Below are 22,763 nucleotides of genomic sequence, written 5' to 3'. Positions count from 1 at the left end.
CAAAAGGGAAAAAGCATGAATGAGGTTGCATTGGCAGCTAAATGGTCTGTAAGTTAGGTGACATACCCCATAGCCTACATGTTTATATAGTCCGACTATAAACCTCTCTTACCTTTCATGTTAACAAACTGTTAATATGTTAATATGGCTTAAATTTTTAATATATTCAAAGAGCATTATTTATTTCCTCTTTATTAGGTCGCCTGTACCCCAGGTTACTAATTATGGATGTGATATTATAAGAGCTCTTATAATACATCTTATAATACATCCAGGTTACTAATTGAGTGCTGGGATATTTTAAAAGCTGTCTGATGCACACAGAAGGTAATGCTCAACATATCATGACATGCGCAGTAGGGTTTTGAGACAACGTGGAGGGAGGGCTGCTGCCTTCAGAAGCTGTTGTAAATACCTGGTATGACGTTCAGCAACGCACAGGAGCATTTGTTTATACTCAAAACAATGTATAATTGCATAATGATTATTATATCCGTACTGCTTGTCATTCTGTGGCAACATTAAGCACTGTTATTCCAACTATCAGAAGTTATCTCTATCGCATATGCCTTATTTGTGCAGGTATTTGCCTGCTCTTTCTTAGCCAAGTAGCACAAATGGCACTTTCTATAAGCTTCTATAGCTATAATAGCCGATTGGCTTATATGACTCAAACACAAGGCCATAGCTGCCTCTATTATTTATACACAGACTCGCACATAGCTACGGTATGTGATCGTGGTATTTGCGTTATAACCGTTGAAAGTTAAATGTACGAGTTTTTCGGGGATCCTGAACGCAGCATTAGAAGTAACACAGCTACGGACGTTGCCGAAGTTTAAACTGTCAACAAACTGAGAGAGCAACTTCTCCCCGTGTCCACACACGCCTCGGCTGGCTTGTTTAAACTAGTTTGTCTACATTAAATGTCAGTCAGGTCGGAGTTTCAGAAGAGACAGAGATATGTTAAATGTTGGAGTAGTAAATAAAGCAAAGTATATTCATGGAAACCTGCGTAATGTCAGCGCTGGACAGACCCGCCGCGGAGCTGACGGTGATGGACGTGTACGACATCGCGGTGGTGCTCGGTCAGGAGTTCGAGCGGATCATCGACAGGTTTGGCTGCGAGTCTCTAGTCGGACTGGTGCCCAAAGTGGTTCGCGTCTTAGAGCAGCTTGAGACGTTGGTGAGCCGCGGAGCCGCGGGACAGGAGGCCGAGGAGCTGCGGAGGGAGCTGGACAGACTGCGGCAGGAGCGGAGCGACAGATACGAGCAGGAGAAGAAACACCAGAAGGTCTGTGTGTGTGTGTGTGTGTGTGTGTGTGTGTGTGTGTGTGTGTGTGTGTGTGTGTGTTTGTTCCTCTGTCTACCTGTATGATTTAGGACCAGCTTGTCCAACTGGGGACAAAAGCCATGTTCTCAATTGGGAAAAAGCTGATTTTTGGGTCAGTGGTTAAGGTTAGATTAGGTTAGGGTAAGGGTTAGGTTTAGGGTAAGTCTCCAGGAAATTAATATAAGTCTATGTAATGGCCCCAAAAGTCACCAGGATCTGATGTGTGTGTGTGTGTGTGTGTGTGTGTGTTTGTGTTTGTAAGTTTACCCATCTGTCTTCCTGTGTGTTTACCTGTGTGTATGAATGTTTGTCTGTGTCAGTCTGTCTGCCACTGTGTGTGTTGTGACTTAAATATTAACTTGCTAAGATTGGCTGTACAATGATACACGTTTTCACATCTCAAAATTGCAAGAAAAGACATACCTATATGATGATATGCAGCAAAGCTACAAATCAAAGTAATAAACAACCAAGAATAAATTCATGAATGAATTAATCCTGCTTGCAGTATGTGTGGTAGTCATAATAATAATTACCATAACTCACATTGGCTTTTCCTTAATGTAGTGTAAGTAAGAACTGTGAAACATCCTACATTACATTACTATGCTATCATAATGATTAAGGAACAGTTAATCAATTTGTATACTTTACACTTCACATTATGGAATATTCTGGATTTTTGAGGCAGAAAAATTTGAAATATTTAATTGAAGTTAGTGAACAGCAAGATCAACAATGTTTGAGTTTGGGCAGATTTGCAAGTGACAGAAAAATCTTTGAGTAGACAAAGTTCTGTTTGTCCATTTGTACTAGTACCTTCTTTTTAAATACCAAGAGACTTGACTGTGCTGCTGTTTTGTTTTTTTTCTCTGGTGTCTTTCGTGCTTAGGAGTTGGAGCTGGTGGAGGATGTGTGGCGAGGGGAAGTCCAGGACCTACTGTCCCAAATCACTCAGCTTCAGGCAGAGAACAAGAAGCTGTTAGTGAGCCTCTCTCTTAAAGAGTCTCCCGTCACCGAGGAGGACCTGCAGAAACAGGAGGGTGGGTTGTCTGCAGCAAAGGTCGACAGATGGGTTTTGGGAGGTTTTTACAAAAAATTGTTTTTTACTCTGTTTTTGTTCCTCTAGAATTTCACAACATGTTGTGATAGGAATGCACCAATTTAACACGCTGGATTGGTATCTCTGCCGATACTGACCTTATTAAGCAGATTGGGTATCTCCCATGACGTGACCTTTCCGCAGTACATGCAGTTTTTGTCATTATAAAAATTCAGTGTTACTACTATCAGTTACATTGTTTCAGTAACGCCGGGCTGCAGACTCAGTGCACACACAGCATCTCTGGCCTCAGGTTACCTTACATAAAAATGATCACACTAAGTTCCTTACTACTCATCACCACAGATTTTAAATTTGGGAAAAGAGAGAACTGGAATTGGATCAGTACTCGGTATCAGCAAATACCCGGAGTTTAAATATCAAAATCAATATCAGGAGAGAAATAGTTGGATCAGTTCATCCATATATGGTTGATTATAGTAGATAGTGATGAACTGTCAGAGTTGATCTGTATCAATTTCAACTTTCTCATTATCCCAAAGAGCTTTTGTGTTGTAGCCAAGCATTACAGACATACCCCACCCCATTAATATACATGAGGGGGGCAAAATATAATGAACACTTTTCAATATAATGCACTCCAGTACACCACCACCACCCACTATAACCTCAATAATAAACTTAGAATCATCACTTTTCTGACAATGTCAACAAAAACTGAAAATGTATACACTTCGTAAAAGTAGAATTTATAGCTGTTGCATTAGATTGTACAAATAAAGTGCTTGGTGAATGTACTTCACAGGAATGCACCCATGACGAACAAAAACTTATCTAAATCTATCGTGAAAAATATTAAGGCTATAAAAGGATGAATACAAAAATATGTTAAGTATATACTAAAATAAGTATTAATACATGTGAAACACAACACGGTCTGTTGCCTTTTGAAGTCTTAGTATGCATGTTATCTTGTGAGGATGTCTTATCTTGGCTGAAAGTTCCAGTTCGGATCTGATCTGCGCTCACTGTGGATTTGCGTTGCGCTGATTAACCATCTGCTGTACGTTCCGCTTATTTGCCCTACGCAGTCACAAGGATTATAGAGTGTGCTGCATGTTGACATGAAAAGAGAGGCCGTGAAGGGAGGCGGTCAGGGGTTTGTAAAGGAGACTATTTTTGAAGCAGACCAAAATATGTCTCTTGTCCCTGAGACTGTCATGGTGGCTGCAGCTATGCTTACTGTCAGGGCAACAGTACACACACACACACTGCTTATAAACCATCCAAAATAAATGGGTACTGCATGATACTCTGCTCATTGAAACACATTATTTGTCTAGAAAAATGCTCAAGTCTGAAAGAGACCAGGTTTTTTAAAGGCTGTGTAGGTTTTATCCCTGTAGCTACAAATGGTTTATACTTCACACAATGTTTTCGATTTATCTCACTGTTGTCACCAATTGGGTTTATTTTAATTTTAGTACAGTATGAAAACCAACTTGGAGAGACATGTATGTTTTTTTGGTATCCGTTCTGTACTGTTACATGGCACAGTTGTGTATAGCATCCTATTAGATTGCATTGGATTGCATTTTGTCTTTGCTTTTCTGTGATGCCCACAGGAATGTCCGAGAAGGAAAGGCAAGTGATGAAGAAGCTGAATAACTTGGTGGATAAGCAGAGGGATGAAATCCGGGCTAAAGACCACGAGCTGACACAAAGAAACGAGGATGTTGAGGCGGTGAGAGTTTTAGACCGTTTTCAGCACACATACTGACCCCTGACAAACTATTACAGTTTTTACTCAGTTGCTTTGGTACATTTCTCAAATCATCCTTAACATCTGCAAAACAGTAAGTGCATTTGCAATAATTGGTACAAACAGCACCACACAATGGATTACCTGCAAAAGCCTGTAACTTTTTCTGTATGGCATATATCAATTTCACATTACTGTATGTGGCAGATTGATTGCAAGAGATTGGACAGGATTCACAGTTACGCTTTTACTGTTTGTACTGTAATTAATTGATTGACTGTGTCATTGTAATACAGAAAAGAAAAAGACTGTTTTACAGCACTGCATAGCACAAAGGAAAAAATACAAAATTAGAAATGTTAACATAGGAAACACCCTTTAGGCAGAACTGTACATGCAGCGCTGTGTGGGGAATTACAGTGCAGTCTTTCTACACCTCCTGACGTTCCTGTCTGTTGGGACACAGATTCTCATCCAAATCACAACGGATATCTTCTTTTGCAATGCAGTGCGGAAATAATCTTTTGGAATGTCTTATCTGGCCTCAGCAGGCGTCTGCTGTGATGTCCTCACATGCTGCATCAATGGCAGCCAGCAGGGTCGTCTGAGTATGTGGCTGGCGATCGTAAACCTTCCACCTCCATGCTGAGTGGAACTCCTCAATTGGGTTAAGGAATGGGGAATAGGGTGGGAGCATCCTGTAGTGGTTCGCAAACCATTGCCTGATGGTGTTTAAGTGATGGAAACTCACATTATCCCAAATTACCACATACTTTGGTACATCATCTTGAATCAGACCCCTCTCATCATTGGGAATGAGACCCCTGTAGAGGGTGTCCGAGAAGGTTAGGAGATGCTGTGTGTTGTATGGCCCTATAATGGGAATATGACTTAGCACACCAGCTCTGATATAGCAGCACATATATGTGATGTTCCCTTGTTCCCTCTTCGCTGGCCTGGCACATCAACAGTAGCTCTGTGGCCGATGATGTTTCGACCACACCTTTTGCCTTTGGCCATATATATATATATATATATGAGGACACGCTTGTTCTCCCACCACTAGGCTTCACCCTTTGATCAGCCTCAGCCATTGTAAGGCCATTGAGAGCGCGGTCCACAACTGTGTCCCTTATTTCATTGGGAACATGCCGATGTCATTGCCCTCTTCTACCTTTTCCTCTGTTTTGCCTCCGTACCCTTCTTCATGTAGCCTTACTCCTCTTCTTTTTCCTGGCTGTTGACCTTGTGCATTTCCTTGTTGTTCTTCAATTGTCAGACATTGCAACACTGTGTTGTGTTCTGTCTATTTATGCTTGCCAGTTGAAGGTTCAGGAGATGCACCTCTGTGCTATTATAGAGAACTGGTTGATCATTGGTTGATCTAACACTTCACACATTCCCCTTCATTAGTGAAAGTCAAGATTCACATGAGAGCAATTCATCAATTCAGGACAAAAAAAGACAAAAAAAAGTCTAATAGAAATGTATAGAAAATATGCTTGACAGATTATGACAACTGGTTCAACCACTTTGCATGTAACGATGCAATGAACTAATGCCTAGATGTTTTGGGGGTTAAGACTATTCAACAGAGAACCAGTATAATACATTTTGATCAACATAACATAAGTAATTGATAATGTAGGAAACAGCAGACAATTGTACATAATTGCGTGAATGTGTCAAAGCATTTGCAGTTTGTTCAAAAGAATGAGAAATTGCTTTTATGATATGCAAAAGAGACTAGATGATGTGGAGGTTGAGAAAGTTGTTTTGAGAATTTCAATTCTGATCTGAGCAATGTACCAAAGCAACTGAGAAAAACTGTAACACTAGTTTACAGTTTACATACTGTGACAAGATTTGATGAAAACGTTAAACAAATTCTCCTCAACTACAGCTCCAGATGCAGCAGCATCGACTGATAAGGATAAACCAGGATCTTCGTCACAGGATAGGAGTGATGGAGGGCCAGGGCAAGGCACTGATCCAGCAGCGGGCAGAGCTGGAGGCTGCTGCTCAGGTACGGCAGCAGGAGTTTGGGTCTCTGCAGCTGGAGGTGACAAGGCTGAGAAAAGAGCTCCGAGACTGGGAATTAGAGAGAGAGGTTGCTGCGATTGAGGAGACTTTTCCTTTAAGACCTAGGATGTCATCACCTATATCACCACAGATGACGGTAAGAAAAAAGAAAGTATCTTTAGCAGGCTGAAAACCATGAGTACAGTTTATCTGTAAGTAAAATGAATCAATATTCACCAAGTCCAGCAGGTTTTTTAGTTCCTATGTGGCTGTTTTGTGTCACAGATTCAGACCTCAGCAGCAGCAGCAGCACCATCACCACCACCACCACCACCACCATCACCACCATCTAACTCCATCAGGCCAAAGTCAGTGTGGGTGGAGTGTGCAGGGGACCCTGGCTTCCTGGCAAACTGCTTTGAGCCCGACAAGAGTCCCTCCTCTCCCTCAAGGTCAACAAACAGAGAAAATAATGAAGAAGAGGGTGACCAAGATGAGGACACACCAGCATTGTTACTGGTAACACCTGCTTGACTCTCCCCTGTGCACAGTCCTGCAGTGATTATAGCAGAGTCGCACTATAAGATTATTTATATTCAACACAAAGTGTTATCGCTCTGTTATGCTTGTATGGTGTCGGCTTCTCGACTACTTATGCAAGCGTCTCTCACGTGTGACATGCTTTCAGTTTTCACTGAAATATTCAAGATATTTTAATCATGAGCAAAGAGCCTTTTTCACACTCAGCGTATGATTTTCTGTATTCTTTCAGGAAATCAACAAATATCTTCAGTTAAAGGTACCCGGTTGACATTGTAAACATGGTTTTGCTTGTCACTTGATTGATTTGATTTATTGATTGGGACAATGTGCAGTTTTAAACATTAAAGATGTGCTGTACTGGAGTTAGCTCGAAGCTAATTTGCATCCGTAGTCCTGAATGCAAACATGGTGAATGCATGGTCTAGCCCATGAAACATTTGCAAGAACATTTTGTAATGTTGTGAAATCTGCTTTGTTTACATCAGCTTGTGGTGTTCTTCTCTTCATTTTTGTTGCATTGCTATCTTTTATGGTACATTTCTGCCAACTGTTGATATGTATTACAACCACCACTCTGCAGTTGGCAGAAATGTGTATCACTTTAATCCCAGTGCTCCTGAAGTGCATGTGCATCCTTGTGTACATGCCTGATTATCAAAAGATTACTCTATAACGTCACTAGTGGTAAGAACTCCATGGTAGTCAAAATAAATCAGTTTACCAATTACCAACAGAAATGCAGAGCTCTTAACAAAGATTGTTTTTGTGTTTAATGCAGAATAACTGAGCTACCGGTTTCATTATTAGTGTCAGAGTGTCTGTTTCATGCAAAGAAAGATGCTGAATATATGTTTTGACTGCAGAAAGCGTCAACTGATACGGAGCTAGAGGAGGAGGAGACGGACAGCCTGGAGCAGGACTCAGACAGACCTCGCTTTACCCTGCAGGAGCTGCGTGACGTCCTGCAGGAGAGAAATGAACTCAAATCTCAACTGTTCTTGTTGCAGGAGGAGCTGGCATATTACAAAAGGTACGTTTTTGTTTCCAAAATTGAGATTTGACATTATCTCAATTCCATATAACACTGATGCAAAAGTGAACAGTTACCTCTTCTGTATGCCTCAGTGAGGAGTTTGAGGAAGATGTCAGCTCCATAGTTTGTGCTCCACCTCCTCCACCATGCTCTGCTTCTACTGATCCGCCCGAATCAGGAATCAGGCGCTTGTGAGTAATAAGTCTGACAAGATCAATACACACTTTACTTCATACACCTTTTAACCAGAGCAACATCTCACTGCACCTTTTAATTCCTCCTGTGATAATCATCTTGTATCTTACAAACATCATCAGATAAACATACTTTACTGGTTTTACAGGAATCAGTAATTAAAACAAACAAACAGCACTTGTCTTCATATTGTGTGCTGTTATGTTGTTTGATAGCACCACAATTAAACCCAATATGAAATTTGAAATATGGATTTTTACAAATTTGGGAAGACAGCTTAGTTGGTTTCAGTTGCTCTTCTCAATAGTGAGTGTCACTGTGGTTCACAAAACAAAGAATACTGGTCACAACAACACTTCTGATGTTTATTGTGTCTTTTTTTCCTAATCTGAATTTCTGTCCTGTCTCCACCTCATTATGTCACCTCTCCCCATTTCCCATGTGCAGGATCTTCACAGCCATAATGCCGATGGTGGCAGCTGGTTTGATTTCAGATGACCCCACGCTGTTGCCCATCAGAAGACTTTCCTTTGTATGACCTTGAATTTAAACTATTGTACGATTGCTTTTATGTTTTTCCACAACTGTCAACGCCAATTTGTTTCTTTTAACATAATTTGCTAATAGTATCTACATGAATTGGAGTAATGGTTGCATTACTTGGTTATTTTACCCCAAACTTGGATGTTATTTATACATTTAAACACAGTTCGTTCATTACTTAATTTTTAATATACATTTTTGCAAGTATTTTAACTAATCTGGTAAGCACTTTAAAGGGACCTCAATGGTTGAAATGTGAGACAGCTATCCATACCTGCACAGTCTTATTTGCATTTATGACCTCTCAGGTATTTGTGGCTTCATACAAAGCCACCACCTGTCAGTGTGTCACCTTACATATCAATACAAAAACTGGACGTCTTTATTTCTTATGTTGCACATGCTGTTGTAATGTCAAATAACTCAATAACCTAACATATGCACTACATTTCTGGAAGAGAAATAACACCACACACCACAAAGTATATGTGCTTGTCCGTATGCCAAGCAAGGTCTGTGGAGTATGAATTTAGTTTTTACAAACACTTTGAAGTTCCTTAACTGTCTGTCTATAACAACGTCATGTCTCAGGAATGGGTCCAGCTGCCGTAAGACTGATAAAAGGATAAAAGATGACGTTTAAATGTATCTGATGACAAATTATTGTTAAGGTCTTGTTTCAAGGTGCAGTGAATGAGCTGGATTATCATGTGCCTCTGTTTTCCTTGAAGAGTCTTTATGAGATAATGTGCTTAATGTGAGCATAAAGTCAACCCCTGAACTGATAAAAAAAAGGATGTTACAGTATATTTGCAGCACTACAGCCTGGCACCACATGAATAAATCTATTCCAACAGTAATGAGTACTGTGACATACCCTAACTACCAATATATGCTAAGCTGCATCTGTAATTGATGTCAATTCAGAATAAAGTAATAAAGTTTTATTTGTCATCTTTTACATGTTATTGTGTTACTTTCAAATATGGCTACGACAAAGAAGCTAATTATGGTAGAGGTCGTGTTAAAGGACAGGTCCACAATTTTTCAAGTGTGTCTTTAAAACAAAAGTGAGGTGTCCGTGTGAACACTGAAAGAGGTTTTCCTCACTGTAATCATTCCTTCTGTTCATACTGGCTATTAAAAGATCCACTTACAATGTGCTTTCAGTGTAAATGACGGGGGACAAAATCCACAGTGTGTCCACACAGTTGTTTTTGTGCAAAAATGCATTTAAAAGTTGATCTGAAGCTTATATGAGGCTACAGCAGTCTTAGTTAGTCATATCAAGTGAATATCTGCCATATTTACAGTCTTTTTAGCATCAAATTCCCTCTTTGTGTTTCCTCGGACAGTGTTTCCCTGTTGAGCTGCGGTGGAAGTAGAGTAACAAAAAGAGGAACTTTGGCACTAAAAAGACTGTAAAGTTGAAAGATATCTACTTGATTTGATTCATTTGGACTGCTGAAACTATATATTAGCTTCAGATAAACTTTTAAATACATTCTTGCACAGAAAGAGGCTTTTGGATTTTGGCCCCCATCACTTACATTGTAAGTCAATTGTGAAGGGATCTTCTAATGGTCGGTATGAACAGGAGGAATGATTATGGCACGAAAACCCTGTTTCAATGTTTGTTTAGGCACCAAAAGTTGTAAACCCGTCCTTTAATGTTCTTAAAGTTAAATTTTCTAGTTTTGGCATTATCTAGACATTTGTGTAAGCAAGAGCCATTTCACTCTAATAAACATAAAATAATAGCGCAGACAGAATTGAGAGAAAACCCGAAACATAAAAAATATCACGTGCCTTTTCACCTGATCCTGGCACGTCTTTTAATTGAGGTGAAAGAAAAAACTGAGATCATTCACTGACACGTTTTGTTTACTTGCTTTTTTACACGGTGAAAAACGAAGCCCCACTCATGCGGATCGAAGGGTGGGGGAGTTCTCTTGAGGCGCATGCGCTCTTTGTGCTCACCTGTCGCTAGGATACTTTGCCCTCCTCTGCCGGCGGCCCAATCACGCCATTGGTGGATGAGTGATGGGGGAAGTGCTGCTCGTCTGGAAGTTTGTAACCTTCTGCCAGTAAAAGTATTGTAGCCAAGACAACAAAAAGAAAGAATAAGTGGTTAGTCGAGCTTTGTCGACTAGATAACTTTATAACGGTAGTCGTATAGTTCCGTTATGGAGTTCGGTGAGGAGTCGTCGCCCGCTTTAGCTTTCGAGAAGGACGCGTTTGAACTGACGGTTGAAGATGTGTATGACATTTCCTACGTGATCGGACGAGATTTGTTGAAAATTAGCAGCACGGGCGAGGAAGTGTCAGATTTGCAGTTCAGAATAGTTCGTGTTTTGGAAATGTTCGAGACTTTGGTCAATAAGTACAACTTGTCTCTGGAGGAGCTGAAAATGGAGCGGGACAACTTGAAGAGTGAACTGGACAGGATCATCAAAGAGAGCTCCTCCGGGCAGGGCACTGTGAGTCTGCCAGCACACATACACGCACAGCTCAAGTACTCGTCAGATTTTAAAAGTGGAAGTCTTAAAGATGCTTTACCCCCCTCTATCTGTTAATAAAGCAAACGGCGGGACCAAACCAGCTGGTGGTGGACCTGACAGACCCCAACAGACCGCGCTTCACCATGCAGGAGCTGAAGGAGGTTCTGCAGGAGAGGAATCAGCTGAAGGCTCAGCTCATGGTCGCTCAGGAGGAGCTTCAGCTGTACAAGAGGTGAGTAACTGACCCCTAATTCTACTCAAAGATAGGATTTATACAAGTGTCTTTATTGCAAAATCAAATTGCCAGTAGTTAAAGGACGAGTTCACAATTTTGCTAGTGTGTTTTAAAACAATAGTCAGTCAGAAAGAGGTTTTTCTCGTCATAATCATTCCTCCTGTCCATACTGACCATTAGAGGATTCCTTCATAATGCACTTACAATGTAAATAATAGGGGCCAAAATCCAGAAGCTTCCTTCTGTGCAAAAATGTAGTTAAAAGTTTATCTGAAGCTAATATGAAGCTTCAGCCGTCCAAATGAGTCAAATCAAGTAGATATCTTTCAACGTTACAGTCTTTTTAGTGCTAAAGTCCTTCTTTTTGTTATTAGACTTCCTTCCACCACAGCTGAACAGGGAAACACTGTCTGAAGAAACATAAGGAGGGGATTTGATGCTAAAAAGACTGAAAATGTGGCAGATATCCACTTGATATGACTAAATCAGACTGCTGAAGCCTCATATAAGCTCAACTTTTAAATGCATTTTTGCACAAAATGACTGTGTGGACACACTGTGGGTTTTGGCCTCCATCACTTATATTGAAAACACATTTGAAGGGGATCTTTTAAACCTCTTTCACTGTTCATATGGGCACCTGAGTTTTGTTTTAAGACAGACTTGAAAAAATGCGAACCTATCCTTTAATTACATTGCTTAAGTGTTTCAATCTCATACATTTCATAAGAATGAGGGACACGGCTCTGTGTTGAGGCCAAACCTGCCCGCCCACAGATAGTAATACCGACACTATACAGCTCATATCAGTATCACAACACACACACATATATATATATATTTATACAAGGAATTCATACTGATATGTTTTGAACTGACATCAATTTGTCTGTACACATTCAGAAGTGTTTTTTATAGTCAGACATAAGACAGATTTTCAGAGGCTTTTCAGTCATGACTATTTTATGGTAATCAACTGGCTTATAAAAAGAAACTCTGTTGCTAATTTGTCAAATGTAACATAATTCTGAAATAAATCACATTATCAGCACCACAATTAGTCAGATATTGCAAATATCAGCAGTAGAAATGACCAGTAACAGTGTTGCTTTATTAAGATGAAAATAAGCCTCCTGACAACAACTCTGATTCTAGTGAAGTAATCAATTCCATCTCATAAATAGTTGTTTTATAGTTGGGTTTTGATGTACAACGCTTTTATATAAAACATTCATCGGTGACTATACGGTTCTACTTTCCTCTGCAGTGGGATTCTGCCACAGGCTGAACCAGCCATGGTGGAAGTAGACCTGGACACACCAGCAGCTACAGAGCAGGGTTCTGCTGCCATAAATGATGCAAAAGAGGAGAAAACAACCATAGGCAAACTGTGAGTAACAGCCTGGTTTGCTTTACTGAATATAATTCAAAGTATGTGCAGAAAACAAACAAGTGATCTATAAATAATGCTAAGTGTTTATTTCTAGCTGTACACCAGTTTGTAGATGTACACCTCAAATGGCAAACACTCAAGAACATTTGAAGCAGCTACCACATGACGCTGTGTGAGGGAGTTTGCTCCCACAGCCTCCTAATGATATACTTGTGACCAAATGAATTCATGCTGATGCTGAGGATGTCTTTGTGAGCAGCGAATGAGAGAGAGGTTGGAAACTGGCAGCGCATCTGCCAAACTGCTGCTGCCGTTGTTAGTTATTCCAGTCTGCCATGACTCAGTGTTGCTTGTCCCGGGCAAATGTGCTCATAATTTACGAGGAACAAACTCCTCAAACTAACTCTGGACCCCTTCTGTTTGTAGGTTTTCATTCAGGCGAAAATGAAACAAACCAACTGACAAGAACCAACCATGTAGAAGACAAACAGGATTTGTTGGCACAATTTTCTCTCATCAGTTAACCACTTTTATATTGTCTATTTTTTACAATGTGTATTTGTCAATCTAACAAGCACTGTATTTAATACCAGTGATTTTTACCTAAGATGGTCTATAGTGATACAGAGTAGCAAAAATATATATCATGTGGAAAGTTTGATAAAGATATCAAATGAACCGAACTGGAAAGTATTATGTAACTGGTATTGATGATTACTCTGAGTGAAGTAACTCAAAATTAAGTTATTTATAGACTTGGAAATGTAATTTTTTATAAATCTAAATTAAGTCTTTAAAGAGGCATTGTGTTGTTCCAATAATCTAAAACATTTTCCCCGCTTTCTTTCACCCCTCAAGATGTAAAAAAACAATAAAACGGCTTTCATGTATTTATACATTTTAGTATTTGTGAGACTTTTTTTTATTCCTGGCGATGTATATTTAAAAAAGAAGCTTTTTAAGTGTTCTTTCACATTGATGTTACAGGTTTTATTTCTTATCTGATTTCTCGTCAATGTAGACACATCTGGATTTAGGGGTTTCATTTTTAGGTATCAATTTATTCAGGTCATCTACTGATATTTTTCTCACTGAACGCAGAGCAGAGTTGATGAATAAAGCACAGCAGCAAATATGAATAGAATTCAATTTTAGTCAATTCGGTCTAAGTGTGACTCAAAATGACTTCAACTAAATCATATTCATATCATTTAACCTTGAAGCTGCAGATTTACTAAATCAAATTGACTTTAACAAAAGTCCACTCATACGATGTTGAACATGTCAGAACTTATGAACTCAGGCTTTAGGTTAAATTGTTCATTACCGTGGATTGTGCATGTTTAAAAAGGTCATTATTACCGCCGTCCTGCTGCAACATAATGTACATTTTTGTATCTCACGGATACAATGGAAACTTTAGTTGAAGGACAATATGCACAGTGTCAGTAGTCACACCATACTGACCTCAGTTTTGCAGTTACTTTGCAATACTTGCATGCTGCATTTTGGCGTGATTGTAAACATGACATCAGTGGAGGAGGACACCATCTTAGTGCGTATATTATTGAATATATTTCTCAGATCTTCACTATTAACCAGGCTACAGCTGGAATGAAAACTCATCTGTGTTTTATTCCTCAATTTACAGCACAGGTAATAATTTACAATAGTGAAATTGAATTGTCAGAATTATATTCATCACTAACGGAAACCCCTCCCCAGATAATGTGTAACATCACTTATCCAGGAGAAATACTCTTCAAGTCTGAGGCATCGATATGCTACAATTAGATAAGAAAAAAAATAAAATCATGATAAAAACAGCTGCACAAATACACTTTCATGAGCAGAACCCTACATTTAAAACAAACCTTTTTTTATACTTCATAAAAAAGTATTTTGAAGACGGCTCATCTGTAGCATCTTTTATATAAAAGATGAACAGGACAGCAGTGGGTACCAATTCACTGGAAACATGAGAACTTGTGGTTTAGGATTCAATATTTGAGCCAAGGGTGAGCCGAGATCGAGGCTTTACTCCGATCACCGTAGTCGTATAGCAGCTCTTCCTCTGCTTCGATGTCTTTGGACGCCACTAAGATCAGATGAGGGGTTCCATCGATGGCGTGAAGCCTCGTCTGGCAGTTGCCGGTTTTACTGTGGTTTATCAGTCTTCCGTGACGGCTTGTTTCCTTTGTGGCGTCCACACTGTGACACGTAAACACATGAAGATTAAACTGTCGCCACAACACAAGACGGGTATCGGAACTGCAAGTCAGTCTAGAAACAACAGCTGAAACAAACAGGCTGCAACTATTTTGATTATTGATCTTTTTCCCCCCCCCCCAAACAAAAATGGCAGACATTTACTGGTTCCAACTATGGATTTACTGCTTTTCTTTGTCATATAGAATAAACTGAATATCTTTAGGTTTTTGGACCTTAATATATATATATATTATAAAAATAATCCTTATTTGCAGCCATATACCTTTCCATTTTCAAGTCTCCTGCAATGTCAGACTTACAACACTTTCTTTTAACCACTGGCAAGAACTAATTCTCCAACACAGTCTAGTCTCTTTTTTTTCATGTCAAAAGTCCACCTTGTACCTTGTGTGTTTTTTGCTTTCTGAATAAATGTTGCCAACCTGAATCTTGAAAGCCTTCTTTGCATTAAAGCACACCAATCCTTCATCATCCCCCAATGAATCAAACAGATTTTGACTCGTTATGGCTGGAAAGGTGGAACCTATAACATTAATGGTGATTCCATTACATCAATTGTTGCAATGCAGTGCAGCAAATAACAGAGTTATTTGTTGCACTTGTGTTTGACAAGTCAATATATCTGCTGTGCAAAAGGTTAGTATTTTTCTCCCCTGTCATTAAATGGCTCTGTGTCCTGCAGTTTAGGAGAAAGTCTTCAAAGACAGTAAGTTTCATTTTTTGTGACCATGAAAAACTTTTGCCAAAGTTTGAAGCCACAGGAAGTATGAGAAAAAGGTTGATAAATTCCCGAGTGCTCAGTACAATTCAGAGAAAATCAACAAACTGAAGAAACAAAGTAAACAAAATGAACTAAGTGGAGACATTTGGACTCACCAGTACGTTCTGGATTGATACTGGAAGTAGTACATGTAACAGCCTGTTTGGGGATCCTGGGCATACTGGGCCTCTCTTACTTTAGCCTCAGCTAGGTCCAGTAGTTCTCCATGATACTCCACAACAAAGTCTCCCTTCTTGAAGCCATTCACAGCAAAAACCCCTCGTCCTTTGCCCTCTATGTGTTTCACCTGTTGACATTCAGAAGCAACAAACAAGTGTTGAGTTAAACTGAATTACCAAGAGTTTACCAGCGTTCTACCTTCAAAAATGTTCAACAAAATTAGCAACTACTGAGTACTAACCACGTGTTATATTACAAAGAATATGTTCAGGGGAAAATATACTGTTCTTTCAATTAAGAATCTTCAGTGTACCGATCTGCCTTTGATGAACTCTGTTGTTAGTACTTTGTACTATATTCAGAAATGTGTTTAGCATAATGAAGATTAACTCCATGATGTTCTACTGTGTTGTTGTTGGTTATGTAACACTGTATGTTGCCGACAGTTGCCAAAACATTTGTACTGAAAGCGACCTGTTACATTCAAATCATTGAATGTTACCTGCAGTCCGTCTTCAATGCCGTTCTTTATCAGGTCGTCAATGTGTTTGTGCTCTTCATTCTGTTGACAATTTGAGTGAATGAATCAAAGTTATTCTTTCACTTATGGTAGACTTTTATAATCTCTAATTTATAGAAAGTTAAACACACACACAAAAAAAAAAACAAAAAAACAAAAACAAAAAACACAAAGCAAAAACATCTGAACTTGTAAACATCTTAATTGCAGTTACAAAATGACAATGTATCAATTTTATGGAAAATGCTAATTGTAATAATAATAATAATAATAATAATAATAATTCAACCTGCCTTAACAATTAATTGTTCATACAAACCTTTAACTCTTCTTTTGTTCTTCTGTTACTCCGTCTGATTGGATAATAGTCTGTGACCTTTCTGTTTTGGGGAGCTTTATTCTCTGTCCTGAAAAGAGAAAACATTATCAAAGTAATGAGAGATTATAGTTGTGCTCCCCCCCCCCCCCAACTGAGACAGACATGTTGGCTTTGTGCACCCACTTTTTCGCTCTGGGTTTGCGAGCAGTTAGACTCCGAGATTTGGATTTTGAAACGTTGCTGTCTGCTGCAGACTTGACGTTTGTGTGCGAGGTGGACTCTTTTTGCTCCAGTTGGTCAGTGGCTTCATCTTTGATCCCATGACTGTGACAAGCCATCTCAGCCCTCTGCTCTTTGGACTCACAGCTGTCAGGTTTTATTTCATTAGGCATGTCTAAAAATGAGAAAGACACTAAAATTCAACCTAAACATTTGGCCATAATCGAGAGAATGAGGTTCCCTTAAAAAGAAAGAGTTAAGTTGTGTCATAAGATAGTGGGTCAGTGAACACTGCTACTATTCACATGCACAGGAATTTTTTTCTGTGCTCCACGTGGATCTGCTGACCGTACGGTAACATTGGGGTCAAAAACATCACGACTGGGAGATTACATGTAATAGAAATTACCAAACAGCTGCAATTCTGATCAGTCAAATTTTACAGTCTTGACAGTGAATTAGGTACTTACCTTTTTTCAGCTTGGACGTGTCAAGGTTAGTGGCATCAGATTCATTTCCTTCCTGGATCAACACGCTTGAACTGTCACTCAGAGGGGATCTAGGTTTGCTTGGACTCCTCAGAATCTGGAAAAATGACTGTGCTTTGGATACACCATCCTGCAAAAAGAATAATATTTACCTTGGTGAAACGGTGAAAAACCCCTCTACATTCACAAGAGTAATACACATACGGGTAACCAGGTTACAGAATGCAAATCTGATGAGATACGATCAATGAGATATGTCATTTATGAGGCTGCGTTCAGAACCATGTAGCTGGTGTAAACTGTATTTATTGACTTTAGGACAGAAAAAAAACAAAGCACCCTTATAATGATCCTATTCCTGCTCCCAACATGAATGTGAATTAAGAACTTTTCCCAAATTTGTATGTGCCAGTATTATATGAATTTAAAACTGCTCTGTCTGAAATCAGGCACGATGCCTGAGAACTTTAAGCGCTGCTCTGCTCTTTGGATCACTTGTTGTATAAACATAAGACAGGTTTAGATAATTCCTTCAAACGACACATGAGTCACAGAAAATATGGTGAACAGATTGCAAACTGATGGAGATTTCACTTTTCTTCTAGACAACTTCAATCTATAGGTTGTTTGCTTCTTTGTGGTAACAGTAACAACTCTGGTTGGTGGGTGTGTATTAATAAAAGAGGTGTTCAGGTACCTAACCAGTATCAGGTGTAAAGATATTAAAATTGGTGTTGGTTAAAAGCAATTTCCCTCTTACGCCAGAATCTTTAAAAAGGACAAGTTCACAATGTTTCAAGTCTCTCTTAAAAACAATAGTCAGCTACATAAATGAACATTTCTAAAGACTGTAAATGTGGCAGATATCCACTTTTAAATGAATTTTTGCTCAAAATGACTGTGTGGACAGGAGGAACAGGAGGAATTCTTACAGCGAGGAAAACCTCTTTCAGTGTTCATGTGGGCACCCGACTGTTGTTTTAAGGCAGATTTGAAAAATTGTCGACTTATCCTTCAAGTTCAACTCTATTCTAAACTTAGAGTTACGGTGTACATTTGGGTAAAACATACAACTAAACTTGATAATTTTCTGGTGAAGTTCAATAAGGTTTCACAACTTGTTTGCAGGTTTTGCCTGAAAGACTAAACTCTGGGTACAAACATCCCAGAAGACAGTATGAGTGAATGAATGTGTCCGTTGCTACGATGCCAAACTTGGGTAAGACCTCTTGTGAAGGTATCGCTGCCCTACGGATGGTTAAACACAGAATTTGAGAAGGAACTAATTGGTTTCCCTTTTCCGCCACACAAAAGCTGCAAAAGCGTCAAAACCTACCTTGTTAGTTGCTGGTTTGTTTTCCTTTGTGTCCTTCCCTGAGGTGACTTTATTTTCAACAGTGTCCTCAGGCTGTTTGTCGGCTCTTGGCTTACCACTCTTTCCTTTACAAACATGGAAATAAACAAATGTAAGCACTGTTACCTAATTCACCCAACATGATACAAAAACCGACGAGTTTCATTTGTAAACTACAAACTGCTACAATTATTTAAACGAAGCTGCTCCTCTAGTTAGCTATCATTACGTTGAACTAGTGTAATTTATATTGTATGCACCACCTACTGTACCTTTTGCCATCTCAGTTCTCCAAATACAAGCCAAAGAAGAGGAAGCGTCGGTTAAATGTTGCCCTCGGTGTCCAGGGGCTCCTCACTGTGTTAAGTTTGTTGTTTCAGCAACGACAAATATCAGAATATCTCTTGTGCAGCATCTGTGAGAGCGTGGTGGATTTAAAAACCCTTCTGCAGCTCTCATTGGCTGTTTCGTCCGGATGGGCGGGGCAGGAAGCATGAAAGCAGTCCTCTCATTGGCTGCAGCTCTGGCCGGTCATCAATCGCATAGACGTATAATAAATATATGATCAAACGCCCCAGCAGAAGTTGTGGATTAGTTTAGCCCTGAGCTAAACCTCTCAGGCAGACACGTGCCGCCCCCAGCCTGTCACACCAAATGATTAAATCATATTAAGCATAGAAAACGAGGTATTTTTGACTATAAAAATACGTTGTAGAAACTGATAATGACAACTTAAAGCGTGATTCAGTTGATTACAGTAATACTGATTTAATTAAAATGAATAATTACATATTACAGCAACGTTTTATCATTTTAGTGTCATCACTGCCATGAAAGGCAGGGTGTAGCCTGTGAAATACCTCCCTCTGGACAAACAAAGCCCAATTCAAGTGGCCGATACTACTGTCTACTCTGCTCTATTTATTTCAAGGAGAATAGCATTTTTTTTCATGCTTTGAGAGTTCAGAAGTGACTTATGGTGTGGCAGAAAGCAAATTGCATCAATATATCTCATTAAAAGTACCACATCTTGGGAGTAGCTACTTTGGAATAACTGACAGTAGCATAAAAGGCAACAAGCCAGGTCAAATCCTATTTAAATGTTCCCCATGAGGTCATAAAATATTATATTTTGCTGACATCTAGTGACAACTTAAAACAAATAAGTGCTGCAGACAAATGTTTACCTTTATCTGTGTTTTCACTATTAAAAAGGTAATATAACATTGAGACACAATGACTGCAGTACCAGCATGGATAGGAAATTGGTGAGGACATTTGATGCCATCAAATTCTAATATTCAAAATGCTCTTTAACAAATGCATGTACCCTAATGAACACTGAATATACAGTAAAGTTTAATTTAAATGACCAAATCTCCCCCTAATATAACAAACTCCGAATAGAACTTGATAACACTGGTAACTGTGGAAGTTTTTTGCACATACAAGTGGACACATTACATACTGCAGCTTTTACTTAAAGCATATACCCCCATTAATTATGGAACAACCTTCAAGCAATGAAAGATGCACTAACATTGCAAAAAAATGTAGACATTTTATTTCATTTTTTTCAAAATCTCTTTCTCAGTCTTGTATTATGCGATGCACTGCATGTATTGTAACTTTGCATGAAAGACGCTAAACAAATAAAAGGCTAATTTGATTTTATGCTGTTAACATTGCCTTTAAAGATAATGTTATTCAGAATTTGTGGACATAAAATACAAAATACAGGATCGTTCAAGTATTCATGTCTTCATTTTATATTTCACATGAACATTTTAAACGGAGTCATTTCCAGGTTTGGATTCTGCAGCCAGTGCTTCTTTAAAAAGTCTTTTTCTCTCCAGGTTCTCGTTTGCCTTCCTCCTCTTCTCTTGTTTCCTCAGCTCGGACTCTTTCTTCCTCACAAGAACTTCACTGTGTTCTCCTTTATATGAAATATCAAGTTTCTCTCTCATAATTTCCCGAGCACGTTTTCGATTTGTATCCACAGATCTGGTTTGATGGCACTGCAGGGAAAATGGAGAAGATATTAAATTAGCATGGTTTGTGAATTACAAATCCTTGGTTGACCAAAAAAATATCACCTTCACGATTTTTCCAAGTCTGGTGCCCAAATGAACATTCAAACAAGTTTTTCTTGCCATAATCATTCCTCCTGTTCATACTGATCATTAGCAGATCTCTTCATAATGCACTTACAATGTAAGTGATGGGCGCCAAAATCTATAAGCCTCTTTCTGTACAAAAATGTATTAAAAAGTTTATTTGAAGCCAATATGGAGCTTCAGTCATCCAAACTAGTCAAATCAAGTAGATATCTTTCAACGTGCCAAAGTCCTTCTTTTTGTTACTATACGTCCACTGCAGCTCAACAGGGAAACACTGTCTGAGGAAACACAAAGAGGGGATTTTTTTGTTTAAAAGACTGTAAATGTGGCAGATATCCACTTGATATGACTAACTCTGACTGATGAAGCCTCATATAAGCTTCACATCAACTTTTAAATGCATTTTTGCACAAAATGACTGTGTGGACACACTGTGGATTTTGGTCTCCTTCACTTACATTGAAAATACATTTGAAGGGATCTTTTAATAGCCAGTATTAACAGGAGGAATGATTACAGCAAGGAAAACCTCTTTCAGTGTTCATATGGGCACCTGACTGTTGTTTTAAGACAGGCTTGATAAATTCTGAACCTGTCCTTTAAGATCCAGCTTTCGATCATTATCATTATCATTATCATTTCCATTTTTTTCTGAGCACTTTAAGGACTTCAGTGAACTGTGAAACTCAACTTTTCAGCAAACATGGACACAATGTCTGTGAAGTGATCAGAAAAAAAGGAAATTTCAACATCAACATTTCTATGACAACTGGACATCACGTGATATGACAGAATACATCAGAACAGGTGAGCTCAAGAGTCAGGAATGAACCTTGAAACTGATTTTGGGTTCATTCACCACTAAACCTTCTATCAAACATGGACTGAGAGACACCAGTGATAACAAATACACATAGAGGAGTTTAAGAACAAGATTAACCTTCACTACAATCCCAGTGGGGATGTGTTTGAGCACCACACAGTTGCTGGTTTTGTTGGTGGCCTGTCCTCCGGGTCCGGATCCTCTCACAAACTGCTCCTCAAGCTCGTCCTCATTGAGGACAGGCAGATCTATCAAGTCCTTTTTACCGGCTGCCAAAACACAAGTGAGTCCAGCCGGGAGCGGCCTTAACATTGGAGACATACTGGGAGAGCCTCTCCATAAGACCCGAGTGAAGCTGCACATACAGCTGATGAGTGACATCTCTTTAAATAGACTCTCAGTAACACGACAGAAAAAAACAACAACACAATGACTCACAGCATTACATTACGATTCATTTTATGTCACCAAGCAGACAGACTATCAATTCCCTGAATAAAATGCTTATTTCCATGCAGACACAGCCTACTGTTCCTTATGTCGCCGCCTGTTTACGGTCATGTCAATGTGGTTATGTTTGTGTTCCGGCCAGTCTTCTTCTGTGCTTTTTTTGCAATACCAACGTTTAGGTGCACACCACCACCTACCGTACCGGAGTATGTAGAACAGGATCTAGTTTACATTAGTCTATAGTAATACATTAGTCTATAATACGGAAGAGGATTAGGGCCACATGTGAAAATGTATTTAAATTCAGAGATTAAAGTCAGAATTCAAGTAAAACATTAAATCATCGGGTGTAAAGAAGACCCAATACTTTCTCCCACTCTATTAAAAAATACAAAAGCTTAATCTGGACATTCAGTTGTTCACGGCAAAATGTTTGTATGTAAATTTGTGCTCAAAGGATTTCAAGTTTTACTTTATGGTCATGTATACAGCTTGTCTATTCTATACATATAAAATAGCAGTAGAAACTTAGTTTGTTTACAATGAAGCAGTGAGGATGTAATTGTGTGTGCCAAGATATAGTAGTCAGCATAAATGTATCCACATGTCAGGCAGTAACATCTTGAATATAAATGTGTAGCCCATGAGCACAGTATAATTGTTGTGCTGGTTAAT

General features: G+C 39.1%; 4 protein-coding genes across 6 annotated transcripts; 2 read left to right on the top strand and 2 right to left on the bottom strand.

The window, feature by feature from the left end:
- The first annotated feature begins 806 nt into the window (after window positions 1-806).
- Window positions 807-9,455, top strand: LOC137197462 (RILP-like protein 1). Of its 2 annotated transcripts, XM_067610890.1 has the most exons (9): window positions 808-1,294; window positions 2,226-2,376; window positions 4,022-4,140; window positions 6,062-6,337; window positions 6,466-6,699; window positions 6,953-6,979; window positions 7,587-7,753; window positions 7,849-7,947; window positions 8,399-9,455. In XM_067610890.1, the coding sequence occupies exons 1-9, from the start codon at window positions 1,004-1,006 to the stop codon at window positions 8,487-8,489; spliced, it is 1,455 nt and encodes a 484-aa protein (XP_067466991.1). In that variant the 5' UTR covers window positions 808-1,003; the 3' UTR covers window positions 8,490-9,455. The 2 variants fall into 2 exon arrangements, with proteins under 2 accessions (XP_067467000.1, XP_067466991.1); XM_067610899.1 differs by lacking the exon at window positions 6,953-6,979 and having other exon boundaries at window positions 807-1,294.
- Window positions 9,456-10,493: 1,038 nt separating this feature from the next.
- Window positions 10,494-13,519, top strand: rilpl2 (Rab interacting lysosomal protein-like 2). Its single transcript, XM_067610929.1, has 4 exons — window positions 10,494-10,974; window positions 11,076-11,227; window positions 12,498-12,620; window positions 13,050-13,519. Exons 1-4 carry the CDS (start codon window positions 10,681-10,683, stop codon window positions 13,069-13,071), a joined length of 591 nt encoding a protein of 196 aa, XP_067467030.1. The 5' UTR covers window positions 10,494-10,680; the 3' UTR covers window positions 13,072-13,519.
- Window positions 13,520-14,233: 714 nt separating this feature from the next.
- Window positions 14,234-19,129, bottom strand: kmt5ab (lysine methyltransferase 5Ab). Of its 2 annotated transcripts, XR_010931435.1 has the most exons (9): window positions 18,968-19,129; window positions 18,678-18,781; window positions 17,324-17,471; window positions 16,818-17,028; window positions 16,635-16,722; window positions 16,298-16,357; window positions 15,732-15,922; window positions 15,278-15,378; window positions 14,711-14,834 (listed from the first exon to the last, which is right to left on the bottom strand). XR_010931435.1 is itself a non-coding variant. In XM_067610910.1 (8 exons), the coding sequence occupies exons 1-8, from the start codon at window positions 18,975-18,977 to the stop codon at window positions 14,624-14,626; spliced, it is 1,023 nt and encodes a 340-aa protein (XP_067467011.1). In that variant the 5' UTR covers window positions 18,978-19,128; the 3' UTR covers window positions 14,234-14,623. The 2 variants fall into 2 exon arrangements, 1 of the variants encoding a protein (XP_067467011.1); XM_067610910.1 differs by lacking the exon at window positions 15,278-15,378 and having other exon boundaries at window positions 14,234-14,834; window positions 18,968-19,128.
- A 1,113-nt stretch (window positions 19,130-20,242) lies between these two features.
- Window positions 20,243-22,250, bottom strand: mtrfr (mitochondrial translation release factor in rescue). Its single transcript, XM_067610833.1, has 2 exons — window positions 21,756-22,250; window positions 20,243-20,713 (listed from the first exon to the last, which is right to left on the bottom strand). The coding sequence occupies exons 1-2, from the start codon at window positions 22,017-22,019 to the stop codon at window positions 20,483-20,485; spliced, it is 495 nt and encodes a 164-aa protein (XP_067466934.1). The 5' UTR covers window positions 22,020-22,250; the 3' UTR covers window positions 20,243-20,482.
- Between the last annotated feature and the right edge of the window lie 513 nt (window positions 22,251-22,763).

This window comes from Thunnus thynnus, chromosome 2 (genome assembly GCF_963924715.1).
Source record: "Thunnus thynnus chromosome 2, fThuThy2.1, whole genome shotgun sequence".
NCBI lineage: Eukaryota > Metazoa > Chordata > Actinopteri > Scombriformes > Scombridae > Thunnus > Thunnus thynnus.
Note: the sequence above shows the minus strand (reverse complement) of the source record. Positions and strands in the feature narration are given on the sequence as shown.